This window comes from Heptranchias perlo, chromosome 20 (assembly GCF_035084215.1).
Source record: "Heptranchias perlo isolate sHepPer1 chromosome 20, sHepPer1.hap1, whole genome shotgun sequence".
Taxonomy (NCBI): domain Eukaryota; kingdom Metazoa; phylum Chordata; class Chondrichthyes; order Hexanchiformes; family Hexanchidae; genus Heptranchias; species Heptranchias perlo.
The window spans coordinates 27,402,392-27,428,605 of NC_090344.1; the positions used below are offsets into that span (position 1 = coordinate 27,402,392).

A 26,214-nucleotide genomic window follows, 5' to 3' on the forward strand; every position below is an offset into this window, starting at 1 on the left:
GAAAATAACGTCCCCAAATCGTCCCACGTGAATCTCAAATGCTTTGGGAAGAAGTCCAATAGAAACAATCAGGACTTTAAAGGCACCTCAACGACCTGAACTTTCGTTGAATGAATTGTGTTAGCCATTGCATTCGACCGTGAAATCGCTCTTAACTTTGATCTCATTGAAGCAGAGTGTGGCCGCTTTGCATCTGTGAGCATGTCGGTGGCGTCTTTACATTTGATATTGATCGCTTCCAATTTGTAAAATTTCATCAATCGTCAGGAAAAAGAAACCGAGAATCGAATTGTCCCTCTAAGTGATGAGCTGAAGGGATTGGTGATCCAAGCAGATCTGGAAAATGCGTGGTGCAATCGATCAGGAGTTCCAAATCCACCCTCCAGCCACTCGGCAATTATGTTGAATGAACTTTACTCTGGCCCAGTGTCGCCGCACTGAAATCGAGTATTTCTCCGGCATGTTTTTCTTCATAGTTGCTGGTTTAAGAGTGAAGACTGGCTGGTTGGATTTTCACTCCGACAAGCTTTAATCATTCATTTTTCACTGACTGTAGACAGTTGTTATATTGGTCGCTGCAATCTCAAAGTTTAGCCCAGTGAATTATTGGTTTAGCAGGTGATCTCTTCACCTGTTCTCGGTGGTGTTATCCGTTAGCGTGAAAGTTTGATTGTTCGAGCCCTTATTTTATTTTTCCTCAGGATTCATCGTCTCAAAGTTCCAGGGTTTCAACGCATGTTTTGGAATCAAGAAAATGTACCGGAATCATTGCCAGCTGAGCAGGGCTGATATTCTACCATTTACCCTGCGGTCGGGAATCAGGCACATGAATCATATAAAGGAATGGAACATTGGCTTCACGGTAATTACAATTCTCCTTGACAGACAAGCCCCCGAAAGGCCCGAAGGGAGGCCGCATTCGCAGCAGGAGAGCTGGTTCGCTGTGACATGGAGATTTCTGTAGTGAGTGAGACCAGACTGTTCCTATGTTCAGATAATAAATTTCACACCCTTTATTTTGGAAAAGCAAAACGGTGGGGATTTTTGTCATAGCCCGATGTCTTTCGTGTTGTATCAGATGTTCCTCGTTGCGTTACTTTCATCTTGATCGGAGAACCAGTTCGGGCGCTCCTGTGATAAACAGCGACAATTGCCAGTAAATGTTAAATTTAACAACGACTCCACTGCGTTTTTATTCCCACTCTTAAGATGCAGTCTATAAAATGAAAAAAAATCATCACATTCAAAGCTTAAAAATCTTATTAAAGTTTTGACTGTCTCTCGGTCACCACGTCAACATCGCCTTCAGTCTAAAATAGAAAGTTATCGATTGATTCATGATGCTTAAAACAGGGATTCAACTACGGACAGGATTTAATTAGCTTCATGTAATTCATTTAATAAGTTCATAACTCTTTTTAAAGTTAATTCCCAAACTGGGAATCGAACCTCGCGGCGGTGAGAGTACCGAATTCTCACCACCAGCCCATTGGGGAGCTCCCAAGATTGCGCACGAGACAAAGTGGAACTGATGACATTTTTTTTTCTTTCGCTCTTTCATGATTCATTCAGCTCTGTGTTTATTCTCAGGCCTCTTATCTCTCCGTCTTTTCAGCTTCTGACTGCGGATATTCCTGTGGTGAAATATCAATAATATAGAACATCTCACAGCCACGGTATATTTGCTGTTTCTCTGTGCAGTTCTGTGCAAAATCAAACTGCACGCAAATACCGACAGTGCCTCTCTCTCACTCCCCACAGAAGCAGCAGGAGATGCCACTTTAAGCTGCCAGTTGCTTCAAACGATTCATGATGGACCTGCGTGACCTTGTAGCTTTCCCAGGAGCTGCATTCAGTGCGTGAATTTTGGAAATGGAAACATGTCCATCAGCAGCTTGTGGTCGTATTTTACCTCACTTTCCATTTCATGTACATGCCTACTTGCACTTGGTGATGTCATTGCCTGAACATCACATCTGTCGCGGTATTATTTCGAACAGAAAATGCCATTTTGTGCGAGCAGTTTGTCTGGCAGGAAAATGACCTGAATTACAAAGGGCCAATTAGGAAAGGCCGCGTTGCTCTGCTTGTTCGCAGCAAAGAATTTTCAGCGTTTCCTTGGGGTTTAGTGTTTAGGATTCGGCGCTTTCATCACCACGGCAAAGGCTCGATTGTCGGTCTCAACATCCGCATATTATACACTCTATCATAAGTGTACTGTACTCCAATTGCTGATTTTTTCATTGTGAGGGGAAGAAACATAAATGTGTGGACATTAACTACGAATTCATCAGCTGGGTTGCACCTTTTCATTTCCTACCGTCTCAGTCTTTCCATCTTTACCCTTCTCTGCTGGTGTTGCAGGTTCCATCATTCTTCGCTGTTCACGATGCCTGAGAAGTCCATCAGGAGAAAACAGGCAAAGTCAAGAGACAGAGACAGGGAGAGATTAAAACACAGAAATAAATTGTATAAATGTCAAGTTCTGCGAACGAGCAGAATTTAGAATGGAGCTTGGGAGAGATTCCTTCACGTGTCTTGCAATTTTGCAAGAGATCATTGGGCTCCGAGTTCAAAGCGTCGTTGGCGATGGAGCACCTCTCTGAGGGAGCGAACAAGGTCCGTTCGTTCAAGTTCATATTAATTTGAACACTGAACAAACTTTAAAAAGTAGCGCTGCGAACAGGATTCGAACCTGTGCAGGGAAACCCCATTGGATTTCAAATCCAACGCCTTAACCACTCGGCCATCGCAGCGGCAAACATCGATGATGCACAGCTATAAATCAGAATGCGTAGGGTTATCACACGAGATCTGTGACACTTTGTTCTCTCAGACAGGTTTCCAACTGGAAACTTACAGCTTGTTAATGTGCTGACTTTGCTGTCTCGGTGATAGAATTCTCATTTATCACGTGAGAAACCGGGGTTCGATTTCCGGTTCGTTTAGGATTATTTTCATTCTCCATTCATAAGATCGCGTGAATTGTGCGACATTCGCCCTCAGCTTCAATCTGCGCACCATTTGAGACATTTTCCATTCTCCACGTGTGTTGCGTCGAAGCTGGGTTGGAAAATCACATTGCAAGTCTAACGCCTTAATCATTGGGTCATCGCTGCTGCAAGCGACAAATCCAACACGGCTGCAGAAGAGAATGAAGAAGGTTATGACAGGAGAACTCTGAGACTGTATGTTCTTTTAGACAGGTTTCGAACTGAGCGCATCCCACCGGCTGCTGTGCAGACTTTGTTATTTCAGTGATCAAATTCTTGCTGTCTGCGCAGGAGGCCCGGGTTTGATCACCGCTCAATAGAGGAGCATTTTTCATTCTCCATTCATGAGGTCATGTGAATTCGGATACGTTTACATTAAACTTCAATTTGAACACCATCTTGTGATATTTTCCTTTCTCCATGTGTGTTGTCGTCGACAGAACCTTTGCATTCTGTCCTCCATGCACTGGAATTAAGACAATCCTGCCGACTACACATCTGACAAGACGTGAGAAGCCAATTAGTGATTTTGAACTAAAAATGGTATCACCGCAGGGCTCGTCCGGGATCTCTCACATAACAATCAGCAAATCCCCAAAGCGAGAATCATACCCCAACATCAACGAGCCACTGATAACAGAGGGGTGAAACCAATGCAGAATTCGGTGCCACCCACAGCCGATCGGCCACCATTCTCTACATCCTATCACTTTTTCTATTCCGATGTACGGCAATGTGAAGACGTACGTTAACTATTTCATATCAACAATATTAGCCTCTCTTTACCACATTCATTTCGAATGTGCGAGTTGTAATATCAGGTGAGACTTTGCAGAATTAATTGCTCTAAAGCTACATTGTTGTCTGTCTCGGCATCCGCAGATTATCCACTCCACCACAAGTATAACAGTGACTACACTTCAAAAATACTTCATTGGCTGGAAAGCGCTTTGGGAGGTCTTGATGTCGTGAAAAGCGCTTTGTAAATGCAAGATTTTGTTTTATACTGGGCTAAAAGTACTGATGATTTCACTATGAGGACGAGGAGACATCAATATGTGGACATTGCCTACGAATTCTTCATCTGGGTTGGTCCTTTACTTTTCCTACCGTCTCAGTCTTTCGATCTTTACCGTTCTCTGCTGGTGTCGCAGGTTCGATGAGCTTTGGCCGTTCAAGGAAGCTTGAGAAGTCAATCAGGGGAAAACAGAGAGTGACAGAGACAGGGAGAGATAGAGAGATAAAAGTATAGAAAAAAAAGCCTGAATATCAAGTTAGCAGAATTTGAAATGAAGCTTGAGAGAGATGGAATCATACACTCATAGAATCGTTACTGCACAGAAAGAGGCCATTCGGCCCATTGAGCCTGCCCCGGCTCTCTTAAAGAGCAATCCAGTTAGTCCCATTCCCACGTTCTTTCCCTGGAGACCCGCAAATATTTTTCCTTTAAATATTAATCAAATTCCTTTTAGAAAGTCACGATTAAATCTGCTTCCACCACCCTTTCAGGAGATGCATTCCAGATTATAACTACTCGCTGATTTAAAACGTTTTTCCTCATATCGCCTTTGGTTCTTTTGTCAACCACCGTAAATCTGTATCCTCTGGTTCTCGACCCTTCCGCCAACGGGAGCTGTTTCTCTTTATTTACTTTATCTAAACCCGTCATGATTTTGAACACTTCTATCAAATCTCCTCTCAACCTTCCTGCCCAAAGGAGAACAACCCCAGCTTCTCCAGTCTATCCACGTAATTGAAATCCCTCATCCCTGAAACCGTTCCAGTAAATCTTTTCTGCGCCACCTCTAAGGCCTTCACATCCTTCCTCAAGTGCGGTGCCCAGAATTGGACACAATTCTCCAGTTGTGGATTATTGTGAAGTTTCCTTCAAGCACCTTGAAATTTTGCAAGACCACTGGGCTCCCAATTAAAAGGCTCTGCCGCGGTGGAGGTTCTATCTGAGAGAAGGAAATGCGGCCCGTTATCTCCAGTTCATATTTATTTGAGCATTGAACAAAACTGTAAACAATAGCGCCGCGAGCAGCATTCCAGTGTTTCACCGAAAGACCCCGTCGAGTTTTAGATGTAACGGCTTAACCATTCCGCCATCACAAGCAGCGAGTGCTAGTAATGCACGGCTGGAAATCAGAATGCGCAAGGTGCTCAGAGGAGATTTGTGAAATGATATGTTGTTTTAAACAGGTTTCCAACTGGACACAGAGAGCCCGATACCATGCAAACGTTGTTGTATCACTGGTGGACTTTGCACTTACCACGCGAGGGAACAGGGTTCATATTCTCGACCAATTAAGGCGCATTTTTATTCTGCACCTCTGAGATCGCCTGAATTGGGATAAATTCACCTTCAGTTTCAATCTGCACACCGCCGTGAGGCATTTTACTCTCTCCGTGTGTGTTGCGTCGACAAGCCGGCTGTATTTTGGCCACTGGACCTCAAACATGCTCGAGGATTAAATCAATGCTGCTTTCTGCAACGCTGAAAAGATGTGAGAAAGAAATGAGTGCATCTTCACTGGAAATAGTGAAACATGAGGGTTCTGGGATTTGAACTGGGGACCTCTCGCATATCAAACATTGAAACTCCCAAAATGAAAACCATAATCCGAGAACAAGGAGCCGTCATTAACACAACCGGATAACCAGTTAAAATATCCCTGCGACCCACAACCGATCGCCCATTCATTCAGACCGCTTCTGTCCATCGAATCATAGAATGGTTACAGCACAGAAGGTGGCTGTTCGGCTCATCGAGCCCGTGGCGGCTTTTTATAAGATCAATCCAATTAGTCCCATTCCCCGGCCCTTTCCCGGTGATCTGCATTTTTCCCCTTCAAATTCTTTTTTTAAGTCACGATTGAATCTGCTTCCACCACTCTTTCAAGCAGCGCATTCCAGATCAGAACTACTCGCTGCGTCATTAAGTTTTTCCTCATATCGCCTTTTGTTCTTTTGCAATCACCTCAAATCTGTGTCCCCTGGTTCCCGACCATTCCGCCAATTAAAATTGTTTCTCTTTATTTACTTTAGCTAAACCCTTCATGACTTTGAACACTTCTATCAAATCTCCTCTCAACCTTCTCTGATCGAAGGGGAACAACCCAGCACGCGGCAAATGCGGTCAATTAGCTTCACTTAATTTATTTTATCATTAAACAGACCTTTAAAGATTGGCCCTGTTTTGTGGAAGTGTGAGCTGGTGGTTTAAATCGCTGGTTTCAATGTCTGGGGCGTTTATCGATTCGAATTTTACCACTGACAGAATTTCTGCAAATGTTCATTTTGACCTGTTCACGGAAAACCCGATTGCAGTGCGATGGAGCAGAGGGTGTGAAAGAAGCTGAAAGTGAAAGTGCAGATATTAGTTTCATCACAGTGACTGGACACGTTTCCACAGGTAAGGACCTCTCACCTTAAGATTCTTTCCAGCAGAGTGGGACAGGTGATCAGAGTGACCGGGCTCTCGCGGCGCAATCCGTCCTCATATGAGTTACAGGCTCGGGAAATGCCGGGGTTTTTAATTCGTGTCTCACCTAGACCAAAAAATCTTTTTGCTTGTGAACATTTCGACCGGAGTTGAAGGTACAATTGGTGTGTTCCAAAATGCATCTCCTTATCTGAAATGCCATGTGGTTCCTCCGGACTACGCTGTTGCAACAGCAGATGAGATGTTTACTGTTACTTGTTTACAGGAGGGAGGCAGTGGTTTTGTGGACACAAACTATGATTTCGATCCATTTACAAATCGTGGGATTTAACTGGAGCTTTAAACCTGCGCCTTTGACCGCTCAGCCAGGATACTTTCCATCCTACACTTCAGGAGCTAGTTTTACAGGAATACAATTACTGCAAGCAAGAATTCTACCCCTCAAGCACCAATGCTCGCACGGAAGCAGGATGCATGTGTTCAGTTAGAAACCTGTCTGAAGGAACATGCAGTCTGACGGAGCCGGAAGTCCAGCAGATTGACTTTCGGTCTGAGCAGATGTTGAGTCTCCTTCTTGAGAGAGTTTCGCCAATCCAGCTCAGAGTGGTTTAAGAATCATGAATTCGGGTGTGAGTGGATCCCCTTGTGTAAGATGAAGTGTCGGGGGCAGTTTCACATCCTTGACGGACATTAATGATCCTGTTGCGGTTTTGGTGCAAAATTTCACTTCCCAGCTCCCGAACTAAAATCCAACGCCGTTGCAACTCGAATCCACAACCTTTGAATGGCTTATCAAACAAAACAAGTAGAAGTCCAACACACTCGCCATTGCGTCACAGGGTCAGTTGCCAAAAAAATCCGAATAAAAAGAAAGACGTGTTTCTCCGGTCCAGGGGCAAAGTAACAATGGATGTTATTCAAAAAACTGTCCCCTCGAATCTGTCGTTATATATTTTTTTGTAAAGCTTCGATTTTAAAAGTTATAAAAAGCCGAAATAAATTATCAGAATCGAATCCGTGATTAAGGCGTTACAACATACTCTAAGCAACTGAGTTAACCGGCCGTACTGACGGTCCATTAGACATTTTAATTAATTTCTGTACCTGTACGCTAGTTGGTAGCGCTTTCTGCACTTGGACTCCTAAATCTCTCTGCTCCTCCACAGTTCCCAGTTTCTCACCATTTAGAAAACATTCTGATTTATCTTTCTTAGATTTAAATTGGATGATCTCGCTCACCCCCCATTGAACTATATTTGCCGCAGTTTTGCCCACTCACTGAATCAATCAATTCCCACTTTTCAACTTCCTGCTTCTAACTTCATGACATTTTGCGTCACCAGAAGGCTGCGTGTTCAAATCACCGGGTAACGGTTACTTTTCGAGCTGATCAGATTCTGGATCGTTCCGGGATGAATATTGTATCTGCTTTTTGTCAATAAACAGAACCTTGCTCTAAAGTCTGCTTCCCTGGTTCTCAAATTTCAGGAAGGCGTCTCATTCCGCCCTCGACTTTTGACCTTGACTTGCGGTTGAAACTTTTGCAAAGAGGGAAAAAAAGTCCCCAAATCGCTCCAAGTGAATCTCAAACGCTTTGGGAAGACGTTCAGTGCAAACAATCGGGAATTTAAAGGCACCTCAATGACCTGCACTTTCTTGGAATGAGTTTTGTTCGCCATTGCATTCGACGGTGAAATCGCTCCCGGCTTTCATCTCACTGAAGTGAAGAGTGTGACCGCGTTACATCTGTCAGAGTGGAAGTGACGAGTTTGGGGTCGGTATGGGTCGTTTGCAACTTTTGAAATCTCACCAAGCAGCAGAGAAAAAGAATCTTGGAATCAAATTTTCCCTGTCAGTGATGAATTGAAGTGAATATCGCTCCAAACAGATCTGGACAACTCGCAGCGCAGCCGCACAGGAGTTCCAAATCCACCTTCTCGCCACTCGGCAATCGCATGAACTGAACTTTACTCTGACCCAGTGTCACCGCGCTGAAATCGAGTTTGTCTCGGCCACACTTTTTCTGAACATCATGGTTACTGGTTTAAGAGTGAAAACTGCCGTCCGCTTCACTGTAAGTGCAAGAGACAACTTTGTAAACACCGAGTCGTGTCACAGACCTGCTCGTCGGACCTGCTCATTTCATCTCATCTCATTTTCAGCAAACCTGAATATTACTGGAACAGAGAATGGCGAATCACAGCTCGAGAAATCAATCCTCTCGACCATGAGGGGACTGAGCCTTCCAAAATACAGGTGTTTCATGGCAAGGTGAGTTTAATGTTCAGGAATAATAGAGCACAGATTTTCGGTCGTGCAAACTTCACACACTTTATTTTGGAAAAGTGAACCGATCGTGGAGAGAATTTATTTTGATCGCTGCAACCTGAATTTTTAGTTCGTTGAATCAGTAGTTCAACAGCAAACGTGTGCTGTCTCTGTGGCGCAATCGGTTAGCGCGTTCGGTTGTTAACCGAAAGGTTGGTGGTTCGATCCCACCCAGGGACGGTGGGGAAACTTTTATCTTCATGGTATCGCATTTCCTGGTTTCTGATGTTTGTTTTGGCTGCAAAACAAATGCCCGCTTTCGATGGCCAGCTGAGTGCGGCCGATCTTCCAACATTTCACCTGTGATTGGCTTCGCCGAAATCTGAATTCTTCTTGACAGACAAGGTCTGACATCGATATTTCTGCAGTGACCGACACCAGACTGTTTCCACAATGAATGTCACTCCCTTTTATTTTGGAAACGCAAAATTGTATTCACATTCCGAACGGTTTCAGTTGATTTGTGAGAGATCATGAAAGGATCCTGCAGCGCTGCCTTGGATAATAACAACAGTTCTAAGCCGCATTTCAGTCGCGGCAACAAATCCTCACATCCGAGTATCTGCACCCTTAAATCGGAGTATCTGCACCCTTAAATCGGAGTATCTGCACCTTTGCAGCAGAGTATCTGCACCCTCACACTGGAGTATCTGCACCGTTGCACCCGAGTATCTGCGCCCTTACAACCATTAACTCATCAACTGTCCCCAATCATCTTTATCAGCGTCAGGAGCCCTGAACAAAACCCAACAGTGAAGAAATTGGCTTTATGTTTCTTCACTAATGTACGGACACATTTTTATTAACGGAACTTTGAAGGAGATTTGGGGAAAGTGGCCGCTGATACTCAGAAACTACTGCTTGTTTTTTTTTTGCTCAGCGGGCTCGTTGGTCTCGGGGTATGATTCTCGCTTCGGGTTTGTTGTTTGAAATATGTGAGAGATCCATGGTTCAAATCCCGGACAAGCCCTCATTTTTTTCCCCCCCGACTTTTGATCTTGAGCTGCTGTCCAATCTGGCAGGGTGTTTGTCGGTATCTCAATGATCTCACGTCCTCTGAATGCATTCTTCTTGCAATTGCAATTGACCTTGAAACCGCTCTCGGATTTCATCTCACTGAAGCAGAATGTGGCCGCTTTTTGTTTCAGCGTGGAGGTGACGAGGTTGTGGTTGACAACCGCGGGCACACCTGTCCGGACATTGGTAGTCAGAATGTACAAAATGCTGTCTCAAATATTCTGTTGTCATCCAGGGAGCTCTAGTTTTGCATGCACAACCTTTCCCCGAGTAAGAATGTGTCCAGTCTGTACCTGAACTATCTCCTCACTCAAAGCCTCCCATTGCTCATTTACTGTTTTACCTGCCAATCTTTGATTCCAATCCACCTGGACCCGATCACTTTTCAACTCGCTGAAATTCGCTCTTCCCAGTTCAGTATTTTCATGCTTGATATTTCCTTGCATTTTCCATAACTATACTAAACCTGCTGCAAATGCTCCCCCACTGAATCATGCTCCACTTGCCCCACTTCTATCCCCTAAATAAATCCAGCACTGCTTCCTTCCTCGTTGGGCTGAAAACATACAGATTAAGAAAGTTCTCTTGGACACATTTCAGGAATTGCTCGCCCTCTTTGACTTTTGCACTGCTCCTTCCCTGTCTATATTCTGATAAATGAAGTTCCCTTTGATCAATGCTCTAAAATTATTGCATCTTTCTGCAATTTGCTGCCAATTTGCTCCTCCATCTCCTTCCCACTAGTTGGCCCCCTATAGTCTGCATCCAGCAGCGGAATAGCTCCTCAATTGTTCCTTAATTCTAAACAAATAGATTCTGCATTTGAACCCTAAAGCATGGCGATCCTTTCTACCGCTGTAACAGTATTTTTGATCAATAGTGCCTGGCCCACACCCCCCCCCCCAACTTTTATCCCCTGCCTTTCCTGAATACGTTGTAGCCAGGAATATGTAAGTGGCCACTCCTCCGCTTGTTTGAGCCAGGTCTCCATTATTGACACTATAACATAATCCCATTTTTCCACTTGTGTCTGCAGCTCACCAACCTTATTTACCAAGTATGTTAAACACAACATCAGGGCATAAGGGTAGGACAAGTTCCAATGCCCAATTAAATGTTCTATACACTAATGTCCGTAGCATCAGAAATAAAACAAGGGAATTAGAAGCGTAAATTGAGCTTATAGTGCATGACTTAGTGCTCATCACTGAGACCTGGCTACAAACTGGGCGATAAATATTTCAAGTTATAAGCCGTTTCGAAAGGATAGGGACATTGGAAAAGGCGGTGGAGTAGCGATATTGAGGAGGGATACTATTACTGCATGAGAAAGAAGACATATCAGTAAAGGTGAGCACGCAGTAGAAAGGCTTTGCGTGGAAATGAGTAACATAATAGAATGCAAGACTTTGGTGGGAGTTGTTCATAGACTTCCGGACAGCAGTGAAAAAGTAACAGGATACACAGAAGCGGACAGGATGTTAGGGGTCTGGAACTCACTGTCTGAAAGGGTGGTCGAGGCAGAAAACCTCAACTCATTTAAAAAGTACTTAGATGTGCATTTGAAGTGCCGTAACCTGCAGGGCTATGACCAAGTGTTGGAAAGTGCGATTAAGTTGGATAGCTCTTTTTCGGCCGTCATAGACACGATAGGCCGAATGGCTTCCTTCTGTTCTGTAACTTTCTATGATTCTATGTGTGTGAAGGGATTCGTTCAGTCATCACACGTGCTGAGACACCAGCGAGTTCACAAGTGACTGCAGGGGTTGGATTCTGCTGTTAATCCCATCCAGGACTGAACCATATTCATTCTGACATTTGGGGTTTGTTTCTGCTGATGTTAATAACCGCTATAACTGGGCTGGAGTTTAAGATTCTGGATATGTTAAATAAATCAGCTATGTTTTTAACACCTTGATGTAGATTTTGGTCTTTCCCACCTGAGTGTTTAGCATCACATGACTGGAGCTCAGAAAGCACAATCTGGGGGGAGGATCGTCCGGTGGGAACAGAACTTCAGCCTGGACACAGTCCTTCACGACCACAGTGAGAGGGGCAAACGGCACTTTGGTCTTTCCCGTCGCTCTTCACTGACAGCAAAGTCACCGTGCGGCGTCCAGTCTAATAATGACTGTGGTAATTATTCTATGTTTGTTTGACAGTCCTGAGTCTACCATTTAAAGCAGGCGTTAACTGATTTAAAGTAAACCCGCTTAAAAGAAATGGGTTATCAGTTGTGATATCCGTGAAGCCAATGTTCCATTCCTTTCTATGATTGATGTGCCTGATTTCCGACCGCAGTTTGAGTGGTGGAATATCAGCACTGCTCAGCCGGCTATGATCACGGTACATTTTCTTGCAAACCAAACACAGATTGAAACCCTGGAACTTTGAGGCGATGAATCCTTCGAGAAAAAATAAATAAGGGTTCGAACCATTAAACTTTCTCGCTAAATGAGAGCACCACCGAAACTTACAAAGAGGTCACCTGCTAAACCAGCAATTCACTGAGCGAAACTATGAGATTGCAGCCACCAATATAACAGTTGTCTACTGTCAGTTTACTTCTCCAAAATGACAGGATTTTTACTCCTGCAAGCTTCAACCAACGAGCTGGTCTTCACTCCGGAAACAGCAACTGTGAAGTTCAGAGAAACGTGTTCGATTTCAGCGCGGTGACACAAGACCAGTGTAAAGCTCAGTTAATGAGATCGCCGAGTGGCGAGAGGGTGGATTTGGAATGCCTGAGCGCCTGCACTGCGCACTTTTCAGATCTGCTTGGAGCACCAATCCCTTCAATTCATCACTGACAGGGACAGTTCGATTCTCTGTTTCTTTTCCTTGAGGCTTGGTGAAATTTTAAAAATTGATAGAGACCAATGTTAAAGCGAATCTCGTCAGTGACATGCTCACAGATACAAAGCGGCCAGACTCTGCTTCAGTGAGATGAAAGCCCAGAGCGGTTTCAAGGTCGAATGCAATTGCAAGCAAAGCTCGTTCAATGAAAGTGCAAGTCATTGAGGTGCCTTTAAGTTCCTGATTGTTTGAAATGAACTTCTTCTGAAAGCGTTTGAGATTGAGGTGGAGTGATTTGGGGATTTCTTTTCCCTCTTTGCAAAAGTCTGAACCGCCACTAAAGATAAAAAGTCAAGGGCTAAATTGGGGATTCTACGGGATATGGACCTCGAATCGAGAATTATACCCCGACCTCAACGAGCCCAGAAACAAGAACGTGTCCTTACATTAACGGGTTACGCTCACATTCTCAGGGGTCTGTCTGCAAAATAAAAGGGCATTTTGAAGAGATATTCTGAGCAGTTCCGTATTGGACCCCGAACAAAGTACAAACACCGCACGATGCTTTTGCTGGTCAAATTCACTCAACATCATAAATTCCACAAAAGCACCACAAGGAGTTGAATCTGTGACCGGAGTTCTTTAAGCAATTAAGCCACGGAGCCAATTCACGGGCACGCTTCTCACTTCCTCATTAATATCTGTGCTACACATTCTGTTGGGGGTTCAGACTGTTTTATCTTTGTCAATTTCATAGAAAATAAAAGCAAGAGTCGATCATTCTGCTCTGCCATTCAAAATGATCATGGCTGATCGTCTAATTCAGTACCCTGTTCCCGCTTTTCCCCCATATCCCTTGAGCATTAAGAAATATATCTATCTGCTTATTGAATAAGTCTAATGACTTGGCCTCCACTGCCTTCTGTGGTAGTGAATTCCACAGGTTCACCACCCACTGAGTGAATACATTTCTCCTCATCTCGGTTCTAAATGACATACACCGTATCCTGAGACTGTGACCCCTGGTTCTGGACTCCCCAGCTACTGAGAACATCCTCCCTGCATCTAGTCTGTCTCATCCTATTAGAATTTTATATGTTTCGATGAGATCACCCCTCATTCTTCTAAACTCGAGCGAATATAGTCCTGGTCGACCCAATCTCTCCTCATACGTCAGTCCTGCCATCCTCGGAACAAGTCTGCAAAACCTTCGTTGCACTCCCTCCATGGCAATGACATCTTTCCTCAGATAAGGAGACCAAAACTGCACACAATACTCCAGATGGGGTCTCACCAAGGCCCCGTACAACTGCAGTAAGACGTTCCCTGTTCCTGTACTCAAATCCTCTTGCATTGAACGCCAACATACCATTCGCCTTCCTAACTGCTTGCTGCATCTGAATGCTCGCTTTCAGCGACTGGTGTACAAGGACACCCAGGTCTCGTTGCACCTCCCCATTTTCCCAATCTATCACCATTCAGATAATAAACTGCCTTTCTGTTTTGACAAAAAAAGTAGATAACCTCACATTTATCCACGTTATACTGCATCTGCCATGTTCTTGCCCACTCACCCAACTTGTCGAAATCACATTGGACCCTCTTTGCATCCTCCTCACAGCTCGCATTCCACCCCAGCTTTGCGTCGTCTGCAAACTTGGAAATGTTACATTCCGTTCGCTCATCCAAATCATTGACATATATTGTGAATAGCTGGGGTCCCAAGCACTGATCCCTGCCGTTCCCCACTAGTCACTGCCTGCCACCCGGGAAAAGACCAGTTTATTCTCACTCTTTCCAGTCTGTCAACCAATTCTCAATCCAGGCCAGTCTATTCCCCGAATCCCATGTGCTTTACTTTTGCACACGGTCCTCTTCTGTTGCACCATATCAAAGGCCTTCTGAAAATCCATGTATACCACATCCATTGGTTGTCACCTATCTATTCTACTAGTTACCTCCTCAAAAAACTCCAGTAGATTTGTTAAGCATGATTTCCCTTTCATAAACCTATGCTGACTTTATCAAATCCCATTAATGCCTTCTAATTGTTCTGTTATCACATCTTTTAAAATAGACTCGAGCATTTTCCCCACTACTGATGTTAGGCGAACTGGTCTTTAATTCCCTGTTTTTTCTCCCCCTCCTTTTTTTTAAAAAAAAAGTGCAGTTACATTTGCAACCCTCCAATCTGTAGGAACTGTTCCAGAGTATAGAATTTTGGAAGATGATCACCAATGCATGCACTCTTTCCAGGGCCACTTCGTTTGGTACTCTGGGGTGTAGATTATCAGGCCCTGGGCATTTGTCAGCCTTTAACTCCATTAATTTCCCAAGCATTTTTTCTTTAAAAGTAATACTGGTTTCCTTCAGTAGAAACTTGGTTCCTCACATTTCTGGAAGGTTGTTTGTGTCCTACTTTGAGAACAGAACCAAAGTATGTTTTTAATTGTCTTCACTAATCTTTTTCTCTTGACATTTAGAGAAATTTTTACATTCAGTTTTTATGTTCCTGCTTGTTTACTCTCATACTCTAATTTTTCCCTCTTAGTCAATCTCTGTCCTCCTTTGCTGAATTTTAAACTGCTTCCAATCCTCAGGCTTGTTGCTTTTTCTAGCAATTTTATATGTCTCCTCTTTGGATAAATACTATCCCTAATTTCTTTTTTATTTTTGTGCCAGACAGGAATCAATAATTGTTGTAATTCCTGCACATGTTCTTTAAATATTAGCCATTGCCTATCCACCGTCATCCCTTTGTGAAGTTCCCCAATCCATCCTAGCCAACTCACACTTTCATAATTTCCTTCATTTAGATTCAGGACCCCAGTTTCGGATTCAACTACTTCAGTCTCCATCTGAAATAAGGAATTCTATCATGTTATGGTCGCTCTTCTCTAAGGGAGCCCGCAAAAGATTGTTAATCAATCCTTTCTCATCGCACAATACCCAATCTAGGATCGCCTGTTCTCTAGTTGGTTCCTCAATGTATTGGTCTAGAAATCAATCATGTGCACTCCAGGAATTCCTTCCCCACAGTATTATTGCTAATTTGGTTTGACCAAACTACATGTTAAATTAAGTCAGCGTGATTACAGTTGTACCCTACTTGCATGCGTCTCCTATTTCCTGTTTAATGCCCTCTCCTACATCACTACTGTTTGGGGGGCAATAGACAACCCCCACCGTTTTCTGCCCCTTGGTATTTTAGCTCCACCCATACAGATTCCACATCGTGATTTTCTGAGCCAATATCCTTCCTCACTATTGCGTTGATTTCCTCCTTTACTAACAACGCTACCTCACATCATTTCCCTTTTTGCCTGTCCTTCCTAAATATTGACTACCCCTGGATGTTCAGTTCCTATCCTTGGTCACCCTGCAGCCATGTCTCCATAATCGTAACTTTTTCATACCCATTAATCTCTGTGCTGTTAATTCATCGACCTTATTGCAAATGCTCCACACATTAAGACAATGCCTTCAGACTGGTCTTGAAGATTGCTAGTTATCTAGTTTTTTTTTGCACTATGGCCCTATTTGTTTTTTGCTCTTGTTTTCTCCGCCTGCCACTATTGCTTCCTCCCTTTGTCTTGTTTCTATCCTTGTTTTCCCCTCCTGTCTCCCTGCTCAGGTTCCCATCCCCCTGCCACTCCAGTTTAAACCTTCCCCAACAGCACGAGCAAACTCCCCTGCGAGGACATCAGTCCTGGTCCGGCTCCGGTGTAACCCGTCCCACTTGTACAGGTCCCACCTTCTGCAGAACGGTCCCAATGTCCCATGAATTTAAATCCCTCCCTCCGACACCATCCCTGCAGCCACACATTCATCTGGTCTATTCTCCTGTTCCGATAGCCCGAGAGACCAGCAGCCAGTGGTCATGCGAGGAGAGCCCAACACTCGCCAGGCTTGGCAAATTGGTCAATCGATGCAGTCAGGGAAGAGCCAATTCCGGAGACATGTGCCCAGGACCAGTGTTAGAGGCAAGTGAACCAGTCATTCCTGACCGACACTATTTTGCTACAAACCCACCACAGCTTTGCCCTGGATCTCAATGCGAATCGTTGGGGGCTGGAATTGTTTGCTGCAGCCGTGGGATGCTGCAAAAACAATTCTCAAACCAGGTACCAAGTTAACTCACTGCAAACAGTACAATCCAGCGAGCATTTGAAAGATAACGAGACCAGCAATCGTCTATAACAGGAGTTTATTATCCAACAGACACATCTACAGTTCCATAGAGCTGCACTCGGAGCCCACCCTGCGGCCCTGCTCCATTTTCCACAAAGCAACAGTCCCGACCAACAGGGCCACGGAGAGCAGTGCTACCCCAACCGCTAATCCAGGAACAAGGGAGGTGGAATCAACAGCAGCATCTGTGGGGAGAAGCCAGGGTTAGATGGGCACCAGTTACTCCATCACGAGAGACAGGTGGAAGCTCCCTGTTTACCTTTCTCATCCTGGTGGATCCGAGCAGCCAATCTCTCCTCACCTTCCAAGAAAAGGATGGGTCCATCAGCGGTCACCAAGGCCCCAGACCGGTTATCGACGCTTCTTCGCCTCTCTGGGGGCGAAGGAGAACAAGAGACAAGAGTTGATGTTGAATAATTAAATCTACAGTTGTCTGCAAATCCTGAATCAGGTGGCCTCATGCAAAAAACATCAGGGCCCTGGGTACCGGACAGAGTTTAGAATTCCGGCTATAATTGCATCTGGTTCTCACCAAACCGATTCTCAGAAGGACGCACCAACTGAGCAGAGTTTGCAATTGCTGCTGCTACAATGGCCAGTCTGGTCTCCTGTGAAGGAGACACTGTTTGATGCATTACTTTGACCCGCAGTTTCAGGAGACCTTCAAATTGGCCAGGTGTCCGGCCCCGGGACATCTTTTCAGTTGCACCCTGAATTCCCGGTGTCAGAAAGACGACAATTAGATGCTGGTAAAATGTTCTCCAGTGCCAAGGGTGGACTATTCCGAACCGGATGCGGAACACACCCGTGCCAACAATGGGAGGATTCTGCTCTTCAGCGGTCGGCAAGCAGGGCAGCTCAGCATCCGGGCAATTAGCAAGGAACCAGAAATACTTCATTCATCCCATTTCAAGGATCAGAGCGTCCTTCACAATTACTGACCTGGTGCAAGGTGTGCTCAGAACCGCTGCCCTAGATTGCCATTCTAAATGGAAACCTGCACCGAATGCAACTGGGAAAGTTCCCAGAACCGCCAGATTCAGGACACTCCTCCTGTGCCCAGTGTTCGGCCTCTTGCTGAGGGAGCCCCGTGTTCAGATGACCCACACCCACCCCTCCCCATCAGGGTTTAGTTTCTATTCAGATTGCAGGTACTTACTGGGGCTGCAGGGAGCCGTGCAGTTCTCTCGAGTGGAAGGGTAGCAAACCTCAGCACTGCAGTGGAAATAAACCTGCAAAGCGACAGTGCAGTATGGTCAATCCCACAGCTCCCAGTCCGGAGATTAATGCTTCTACAGTCAACTGACCAACAGGGGCCTGCTCACTTAACACCCAGGGAACAAGTGACCGGGAAAGAAGCACTGAAGGAAACTGACCTCCCCGGTCAGAGCCCGGCCCGAAACTCGGTCCCAGAAAGCGCACGTGCTGACTACAAAACGATTATGGTGAGTTGGGAACCGCAAATGGGAATCAGCGTTTACCGGAAGGAGGCGGGTTTTGTAGTTATCACCAGCAAAGGGGCACCTGGAACAGAGACAGAGGGAGAGTCTCACGGTTTTCGGTTTACATGAAACCAATTATACCAGCGTCTGGAACAAAATATCAACTTCGAAGGAATATTTCCCCAATCACTAACCCGGACTGAAGTAATGATTTCTGTATTAATCCCCGCCCATGTCGCCCCCTCCCCAATCTGCCTCAAGCCCCCTCACCTCTCCACCAGGAGGTCCCATCGGATCCCCGAATACGGCTCGGCAGTGGGGGTCGCCCAGCAGTCATTGAGCACCAGCACAAGGGACGGATCGTTCCGGTTCAGAACACGAACCTCCACAAACACGGGGTCCCGGAGCACACTCAGGATCGGGTAGTCACTGGCCACATACCAGCTCCGGTAGCCACCATCTGGAAAGAGAAAGATGAAGGGCGGGCACTATTTGGAGAGAGAGCCTGAATTTGGACACTACTATCAGCGAGCACTCGTTACCTCTCGCTATTCTCAGCTCCAGAAGCAGGATCCCGGCCTCAGTGGCGGAGAAAGGGTGTAAACTCTGGGCTTCACCTGCAGATCAGACTCCTGGCTTCCCCTGTAACTGCACTGGATATGGAGCCTGAAAGAGAACGGACACGGCTGGAGAATTCAGGTCCTCACTGTCTCTACCCGCTGAATGTGCTCCTATTCTCACCTGAAAGGGCTGTCCCGGGTCACCGATCCCAAAGCGCCATCCAAAATCTCAAACTCACCCAACACATCCGTTTCATACAGGATGTTCACGCCGTCCAGCTACAAGAGACAGAAGACCATCAGTCCCGAACTGAGCCATTGATGGGACTCCCAGCCCGCAATACCTACCCGCTGAGTAGCACCACATTCAGTGACTGCGAACTGAAAGAGCACAGTGTCTGCAGAGGCCACGGTCGGACTGCACTCAGCTCCGTCTCCCTCCTTCAGATGGACCGTTGTCAGGTTTACAGGAGGCAGCGTCAAATCCTTGGAGATAGCGATGAGGACCTGCCCATCCTTGGTGCAGACTGCAAGAGAGTCAATGAAAGGCGGTTAGTTGACCCACGGGGAGGGTCAAGGGAACCGTTACAGGGAAGGGGACAAGCCCCATCCATGTTTCAGTTTCTAACCCGTCCCATTATCTGTCTAACGGAAACCAGTTGACTAATTACAGCTCGTCACCACGCTGCTTGGATTTAAATTGCTCGCATCTCCGATAGAAATTAAATATCAAATTCAAATGGTCAGTGGCAGCAGGGGCCGGGGCTCATTCACTCTGCCCCTCCCTCCCCCAACTACCTGGACAATTACACAGGGCAGAATTCAACCAGTGTGAGTCCCAAGTCACCGAGCAACGGTGGAATGATTCTAACTGCAGATATTGTGTCAAAGCCCGATTAACTATTTCCCTTTCTGTTTGATTACCAGCCCCCAATCCCACAATCAATTATACTCTGCCGGATTAGAGACTCAATCACACCACCATTTCCACGCTCCGGACAGGAAAGATTTGAAATTCCAACTGACGTTGTAGGACAGGAAGGAGAAAGAGGAAACTGTCCAGGGAAACCCCGAGTACAGCTAGATTGCGGGTGAACCTGGAAAGTCCTGGCCCAGAATATAAACGGACTGAGAATACACCCACCTGGAAGACTGTCCAATGAATAGAAACACGGCGGTGCATCCCGGCTCCCCGCATCAAAGCAGCAGCCTCTCTGCACACACTCACTGGCTTCAATTCCCGGAAATCCGCAGTCTTTGCGGTTTTTGGGAGACAGCCAACATTTATCGGCGGGGAAAAGGAGAGAGGGCGGCTGAGCTGAACAGATTACAACAAGTAACAAACCAAGAATCCCCAAACCCTCCATTATAACAAACAAACCCTCCCAGGTAAGTGAGAGTAGAAAACCGACTCCCTCTTTTTATCACAGCGCTGTTAACTGGCAGTAATTGTCTGTTCCAATCAGCCTGAGGCAGAGTCCGAGGCCCACGGGCTCCGGAACATAAACCAGCATTCGCACGGCTCACACGGAGATGGGCCTGTTTTTAATGGAAGAAAAAAGGTGAGACTGGGTCCAACGACAGCTCCACAATTCGACCCCGGACTTCTTGTTTGGTTGCATTGAAATTGTTGCTTTTTTCCGCCTTGACACCTTTATTTCTTCATCACAAAATTAAAAGAAACTGGAACCAAATCACATTATTAGTTTCTATTTTGCTTTTTTAGTCACTTTTATTTCTTAGACCCAACGTCACCTTTAATAGTTGATAAAAAATAGGCCCCATCTCAGTGTGATCCGTGGGAATGCGGTTTTTTTAATACTAATTAATAAACAGAGTCAAATCAATATGTTATAGTCCAGATACAGTACGGTAGCATTAGTGGTTATGTTACTGAACTTGTAATCTAGCAGGCCTGGACGAATAATCTACGTGTCATAAGTTCAAATTCTGCCACGGCAGCTGGGGAATTTAAATTCAATTAATTAATTAAAATCTGGAATTAAAATACGACTATCAGTAATGGTGGCAATGAAACGACCGGATTGTCACAAATAAAACCCATCTGGTTCACTAATGTCCTTCAGAGAAGGAAACCTGCCGTACTTACCCGGTTGGCCTATGATGTGACTTCAGGCCCACAGCAATGTGGTTGATTCGTAATTGCCCTCTGAAATGGCCTAGCAAGCCACTCAGTTGTAAAAACTCGTTTAAGAAAAGTCATACTAAGAATAAAACTGGACATGAAAAAGGCACCCAAGCCCAGTTGACCCTGCAAAGTCCTCCTCACTAAAATCTGGGGACCAGTGCCAAAATTGGGAGAGCAGTCAAGCAACAGCCTGACATAGCCATACTCACAGAATCATGCCTTTCAGCAGAGGTCCGTGACTCTTCCATCACAATCCCTGGGTATGTGCTGTCCCACTGGCAGGACAGACCAACCAGAGGTGGCGGCGCAGTGATATACAGTCAGGAGGGAATGGCCCTGGCAGTCCTCAACATTGACTCTGGACCAAATGCAAATCTCATGGCATCAGGTCAAACATGAGCAAGGAAACCTCCTGCTGATTACCACCAACCGCCCTCCCTCAGCTGATGAATCAGTCCTCCTCCATGTTGAGCACCACTTGGAGAAAGCGCTGAGGGTAGCAAGGGCCACAGAAGGTACTCTGAGTGGGGGACTTCAATGTCCATCACCAAGAGTGGCTCGGTAGCACGACTACTGGCCGAGTCCTGAAGGACAAAGCTGCCAGACTGGGCCTGCAGCAGATGGTGAGCGAACCAACACGAGGGGAAAAATTTACTTGACCTCGTCCTCACAAATCGACCTGTCGGAAATGCATCTGTACATGACAGTATTGGTGGGAGTGACCACCGCACAGTTCTCGTGGAGACGAACTCCCGTTTTCGCACTGAGGACACCATCCAACCTGTTGTGTGAACAGATCGTGGAAGCTCAAAACTGGGCCTCAGATACCTGTTATCTGGGGCAGATTAAATGGTGGAATATCAGCCGCGCTCAGCTGGCAATGTTTACGGTACATTTTCATGCAAACAGAACACACATTCGAAACCTGGAAATGCGAAACAACGAATGTTAAGGTAAAAACTCCCTGTCATCCCCGGGTGGCCTCAAACCAACATTTTCAGTTAACAGCCGAACGCGCTTACCAATTGGACCACAGAGACACGACGTTTGGGTTCCTGAACCACTAATTCACCGAGCTAACGCTTCAGCTTGAAACGATCAAAGTAACAGCTGTCTTACCATCAGTTTACTTTTCCAAAATAAATGGTGTGCAGCTTGCACGATTGAAAATCGGTGCTGTCTTATTTCTGAACATCAAACTCCCCTTGCCCCGAAATGCCTGTATGTTGGAAGACTCAGTCACCCAGTAGTAGAGAGGATTGATTTTTCGCGCTGTGATTCACCATTCTCTATTCCAGTCATGTTTCGGTTTGCAGAAAATGAGATGAGATGAAATGAGCAGGTCCAACGAGCAGGTCTGTGACACTACACGGTATCTACAAAGTTGTCTCTTGCACTTACAGTGAAGCGGACGGCAGTTTTCACTCTTAAACCAGTCACTATGATGTTCAGAAAATATGTGGCCGAGAAAGACTTGATTTCAGCGCGGTGACACTGGGCCAGAGTAAAATTGTGATTGTCGAGTGGTGAGAGGGTGGATTTGGAACTCCCGTGCGGCTGCACTGCGCATTGTCCAGATCTGCTTGGAGCGATATTCACTTCAGTTCATCACTTACAGGGACAGTTTGATTTCAAGTTTCTTTTTTCTGGTGCTTGGTGAGATTTCAAAATTGAAAGCGACCCATACCGACCCCAAACTCGTCACTTACACACTGACAGATACAAGGCGGCCACACTCTTCACTTCAGTGAGATGAAAGCGGAGAGCGATTTCACGGTTGAATGTAATGGCGAAGAAAACTCACCCAAACAAAAGTGCAGCTCATTGAGGTGCCTTTAAATTCCTGATTGTTTGCACTGAACTTCTTCCCAAAGCGTTGGAGATTCAGGTCGAGCGATTTGGGGACTTCTCCCTCTTCGCGAAAGTTTCAACCGCAGTTCGAGATCAAAAGTCGAGGGCAGAATGAGACACCTCCCTGAAACCGGGGAGCAAAGAAACCAAACTTTAGAGTAAGGTTCTGTTTGTTGAGAAAAAGAAAATAAAAAATTTATTTTGGAAAGATCCAGAATGCTATCAGCTCAAAAAGCAACTGTTACCCCGGCGGGATTTGAAGACGCAGCCTTCTGGGGGAGCAATAAGTCATGCAGATAGAAGCAGGAAGTTGAAAAGTGTGAATTTATAGATTAATTGAGTGGCCCAAACTGCGGCAAATGGAGGTCAATGTGTGGGAGAGCGAATTCATCCATTTAAATCGAAAAAAGATAAATGGTGAGAAGCTGGGAACTGTGGAGGAGCAGAGAGATTTCGGGGTCCGTGCACAGAAACCGCTACCAACCACGAAAGGTACAAAAACGATTGAAAATCGTTAATGGGATGTTAGCAACGGTTCGTTCGTTTGCTTAGACGTGTCATAATATCCCGATCGCGGTTTGATTCCTGTATGGGCTGAGAAGGGTCTTTGGTTCGTGTTTATGTGACTTTTAAAATCCAAGCTTTACAAACAGATCCACAGACTAAGTCACGGGGACAATTTTTGGAATAACATCCATTGTAGCTTTTACCCCTGGGCTGGAGAAACACGTCTTTCTATTTATTTGTCTTTCTCCGGTTTGCAGAGAAACGTTTAACTCGCGGCCTGTTCCCGTTAATGATCATCAGCAGCAACAGACAAACAGAGCGGGCCTGACCGCCCCGAGATGTGGAAAATGGAACAGTTTCGGACAAATCAAATAGTCACCTGGCACCGAGAGAGACAAAACCAAGAGAAAAAGATAGAAGGGAATCGAGAAATAAAAACTAAATCAAGTCGATAGAAATATTTCCCATCCTTGATATCTCTCTATTCAATCCCCAATCCTTCAGTGGCGGGAATCAAATTTCACTGTAAATAAATGCGAGAATCGACCCAAAGAAGAAGAAACCAAATAACCAAAAACTGCCGAAACCCGGGATTGAATGAACAACCTTTAGATCTTCAGTTTAACGCAATTCCAACTCAGCGATTTTGACCCAACAGCAAATTCAACTTTGCCTCATTGTCCTGCAAGAAAATATCACCGCCGCGACGCCTTGCTCTTCCTGTTCATTACCGCACTTCATATATAAACATCGCACTCACATATACCCAACCACAGTTCATATATAAACATCGCACTCATATATAAAACCCCACAGTTCGTTTATAAACACCGCACTCATACACGCACCCACAGTTCATATATATTGACATAGCAATCAGATATACACACCTGCAGTTCATATATAAATATCGCATTCATATATAAACACCCAGACTTCACATATAAACATCGTTCTCATATATAAACTCCCACAGTTTATAAATCAGCAGCGCACTCATACATCCACACCCAGTTTATAGGAGGAAGTTCGGTACCGACCGCCGATACAGCTCTCAGAGTGGGAGAGGCGGAAGTAGCAGCGACCGAACAAACTCTGGATCTCATCCTTAAGACAGACCGGTAGATCCACCTGTGAAATTAAATCGCATTTGTGTATCAGTGAGGGTAATGGGTTCTTAGTGGCGATCGATCGGGCCAAGGGGATCTCAGAGAGGGGAAGGGACAGTCAGATGGCATCAGAGAGTGTAAGGGGGCTCAGAGAGAGGAAGGGACAGTCAGATGGCATCAGAGCGTGTATTAAGATCTGAGAGAGGGGAAGGACTGCCGAGTATGGGAGAGTGTAAGGGGGCTCAGGACGTATCTGTGTAAGGGGCACTCAGTGGGCAGCAGAGCAGGTGAATGGCGCTGACAAGGTTCAAAGAGGATCATGGACTCACTGACGGTATCGGAGAAGGTAAGAGACAGAGCGTATCAGAGAAGATAAGCAGCTCAGGGTGAACCAAAGCGGGTAAGGTGGGCTCAGGAGGTATCAGAGAGGCGAATGGATCCAGAGTTGGCATCTTCTTAATATTACATTTTCTAACCTACAACATTTTTAATAACGGCAAAAAATGAAGCCGACTGAACCGATAACCTGTCCGTGTCCCATGTGGAGGGAACGAGAAGGTCGAATCAGGAGGGAGTGGATCATTGGCAAGGCTCACGGTTTCCTTTCATGCAGCTCAGGGTTGTGTCTGGTGATATCACTGGAGAAAAGGGGTTGCACTTTGAAATTTTTATCACTCAGTGTGAAAAATAGAACACAAATCGCCCAAAGTGGGGGTCGAACCCACGACCTTAAGATTAAGAGTCTCATGCTCTGCAGACTGAGCTCGCCGGGCCGACTATCAAAATTCTTCCCATCCTATTTCGCAGAGAGACAGCTGTTGGCTTTGCTGCAGGAGTTCAGTTCGTTCCACAATCTCAGGGTATCTCCTTCTGAACACCCGTTTTTTTTTCTGGAGTTGGTCTGATGCCGTCACACTCTTCACTTCAGTGAGATGAAAGCGGAGAGCGATTTCACGATCGAATGCAATGACGAACAAAACTCATTCAATGAAAGTGCAGGTCATTGAGGGGCCTTTAAAGTCCTGATTGTTTGAACTGAACTTCATCCCAAAGCGTTTGAGATTCACGTGGAGTGATTTGGGGACATCTTTTCCCTCTTTGCAAAAGTTTCAACTGCAGGTCAAGATCAAAAGTCGAGGGCAGAATGAGACGCCTTCCTGAAATTTGAGAACTCGGGAAGCAGACTTTAGAGCAAGGTTCTGTTAATTGTGAAAAAGCAGATAAAACATTAATTCCGGAACGATCCAGAATCCTATCAGCTCTAAAATTAACGGTTACCCATGATTTATACACGCAGCCTTCTGGTGGCACAATAAGTAATGTAGCTTAAAAACCGGAAGTTGAAAAGTGGGAATTGATAGATGAAGTGAGTGGGCAAAACTGCGGCAAATAGAGTTCAATGTGGGGGAGAGCGAGGTCATGCACTGTAAATCTGAGAAAGATAAATCAGAGTATTTTCTAAAGTGGTGAGAATCTCGGAACTGTGGACGAGTAGAGAGATTTAGAGGGCCATGTACAGAAACCGCTACCAGCCAGCGTACAGGTAAAAAAATAATTAAATAACCGAATGTGCCGTTAGTCGGGCCCGTTAGCTCATTTGCATAGAGTATGCCGTAATGTCATGATCACGGATTCGATTCTTGTAATTTACTTGATTTATTTCGGGTTTTTGTAACTTTTAAAATCGAAGCTTTACAAAAAAAACCACAGACAAATTCACGGGGACAGTTTTTTTGAATAACATCCATTGCAACTTTGCCCTCGGGTCGGAGAAACAAGTCTTTTTTTGTCTTTCTCCGGTTTGCAGATAAACGTTTAACTCGCGG

General features: G+C 45.3%; 1 protein-coding gene and 2 non-coding genes across 3 annotated transcripts; 1 reads left to right on the plus strand and 2 right to left on the minus strand.

Annotated features, from left to right (window-relative positions):
- Positions 1 to 2,674: 2,674 nt before the first annotated feature.
- Positions 2,675 to 2,756, minus strand: trnas-uga (transfer RNA serine (anticodon UGA)). Its single transcript has one exon. It is a non-coding gene; the product is annotated as a tRNA-Ser (tRNA).
- A 6,116-nt stretch (positions 2,757 to 8,872) lies between these two features.
- Positions 8,873 to 8,946, plus strand: trnan-guu (transfer RNA asparagine (anticodon GUU)). The gene has a single exon. It is a non-coding gene; the product is annotated as a tRNA-Asn (tRNA).
- A 7,823-nt stretch (positions 8,947 to 16,769) lies between these two features.
- On the minus strand, positions 16,770 to 20,148 carry LOC137336094 (uncharacterized). Its single transcript, XM_068001583.1, has 5 exons — positions 19,917 to 20,148; positions 19,121 to 19,299; positions 17,930 to 18,002; positions 17,030 to 17,143; positions 16,770 to 16,955 (listed from the first exon to the last, which is right to left on the minus strand). Exons 1-5 carry the CDS (start codon positions 20,137 to 20,139, stop codon positions 16,807 to 16,809), a joined length of 738 nt encoding a protein of 245 aa, XP_067857684.1. The 5' UTR covers positions 20,140 to 20,148; the 3' UTR covers positions 16,770 to 16,806.
- Positions 20,149 to 26,214: the final 6,066 nt, after the last annotated feature.

What these genes read in the sequence shown, in the direction of transcription:
- LOC137336094 (XM_068001583.1), bottom strand. Translation starts at nt 20,139, where the DNA reads ATGGAGGGTTTGGGGATTCTTGGTTTGTTACTTGTTGTAATCTGTTCA. An exon ending in TTCATTGGACAGTCTTCCAG is followed by an intron (nt 19,300 to 19,916) that starts GTGGGTGTATTC and finishes ACTCTCTTGCAG; the next exon opens with TCTGCACCAAGGATGGGCAG. An exon ending in CACGGCTCCCTGCAGCCCCA is followed by an intron (nt 17,144 to 17,929) that starts GTAAGTACCTGC and finishes CTTCGCCCCCAG; the next exon opens with AGAGGCGAAGAAGCGTCGAT.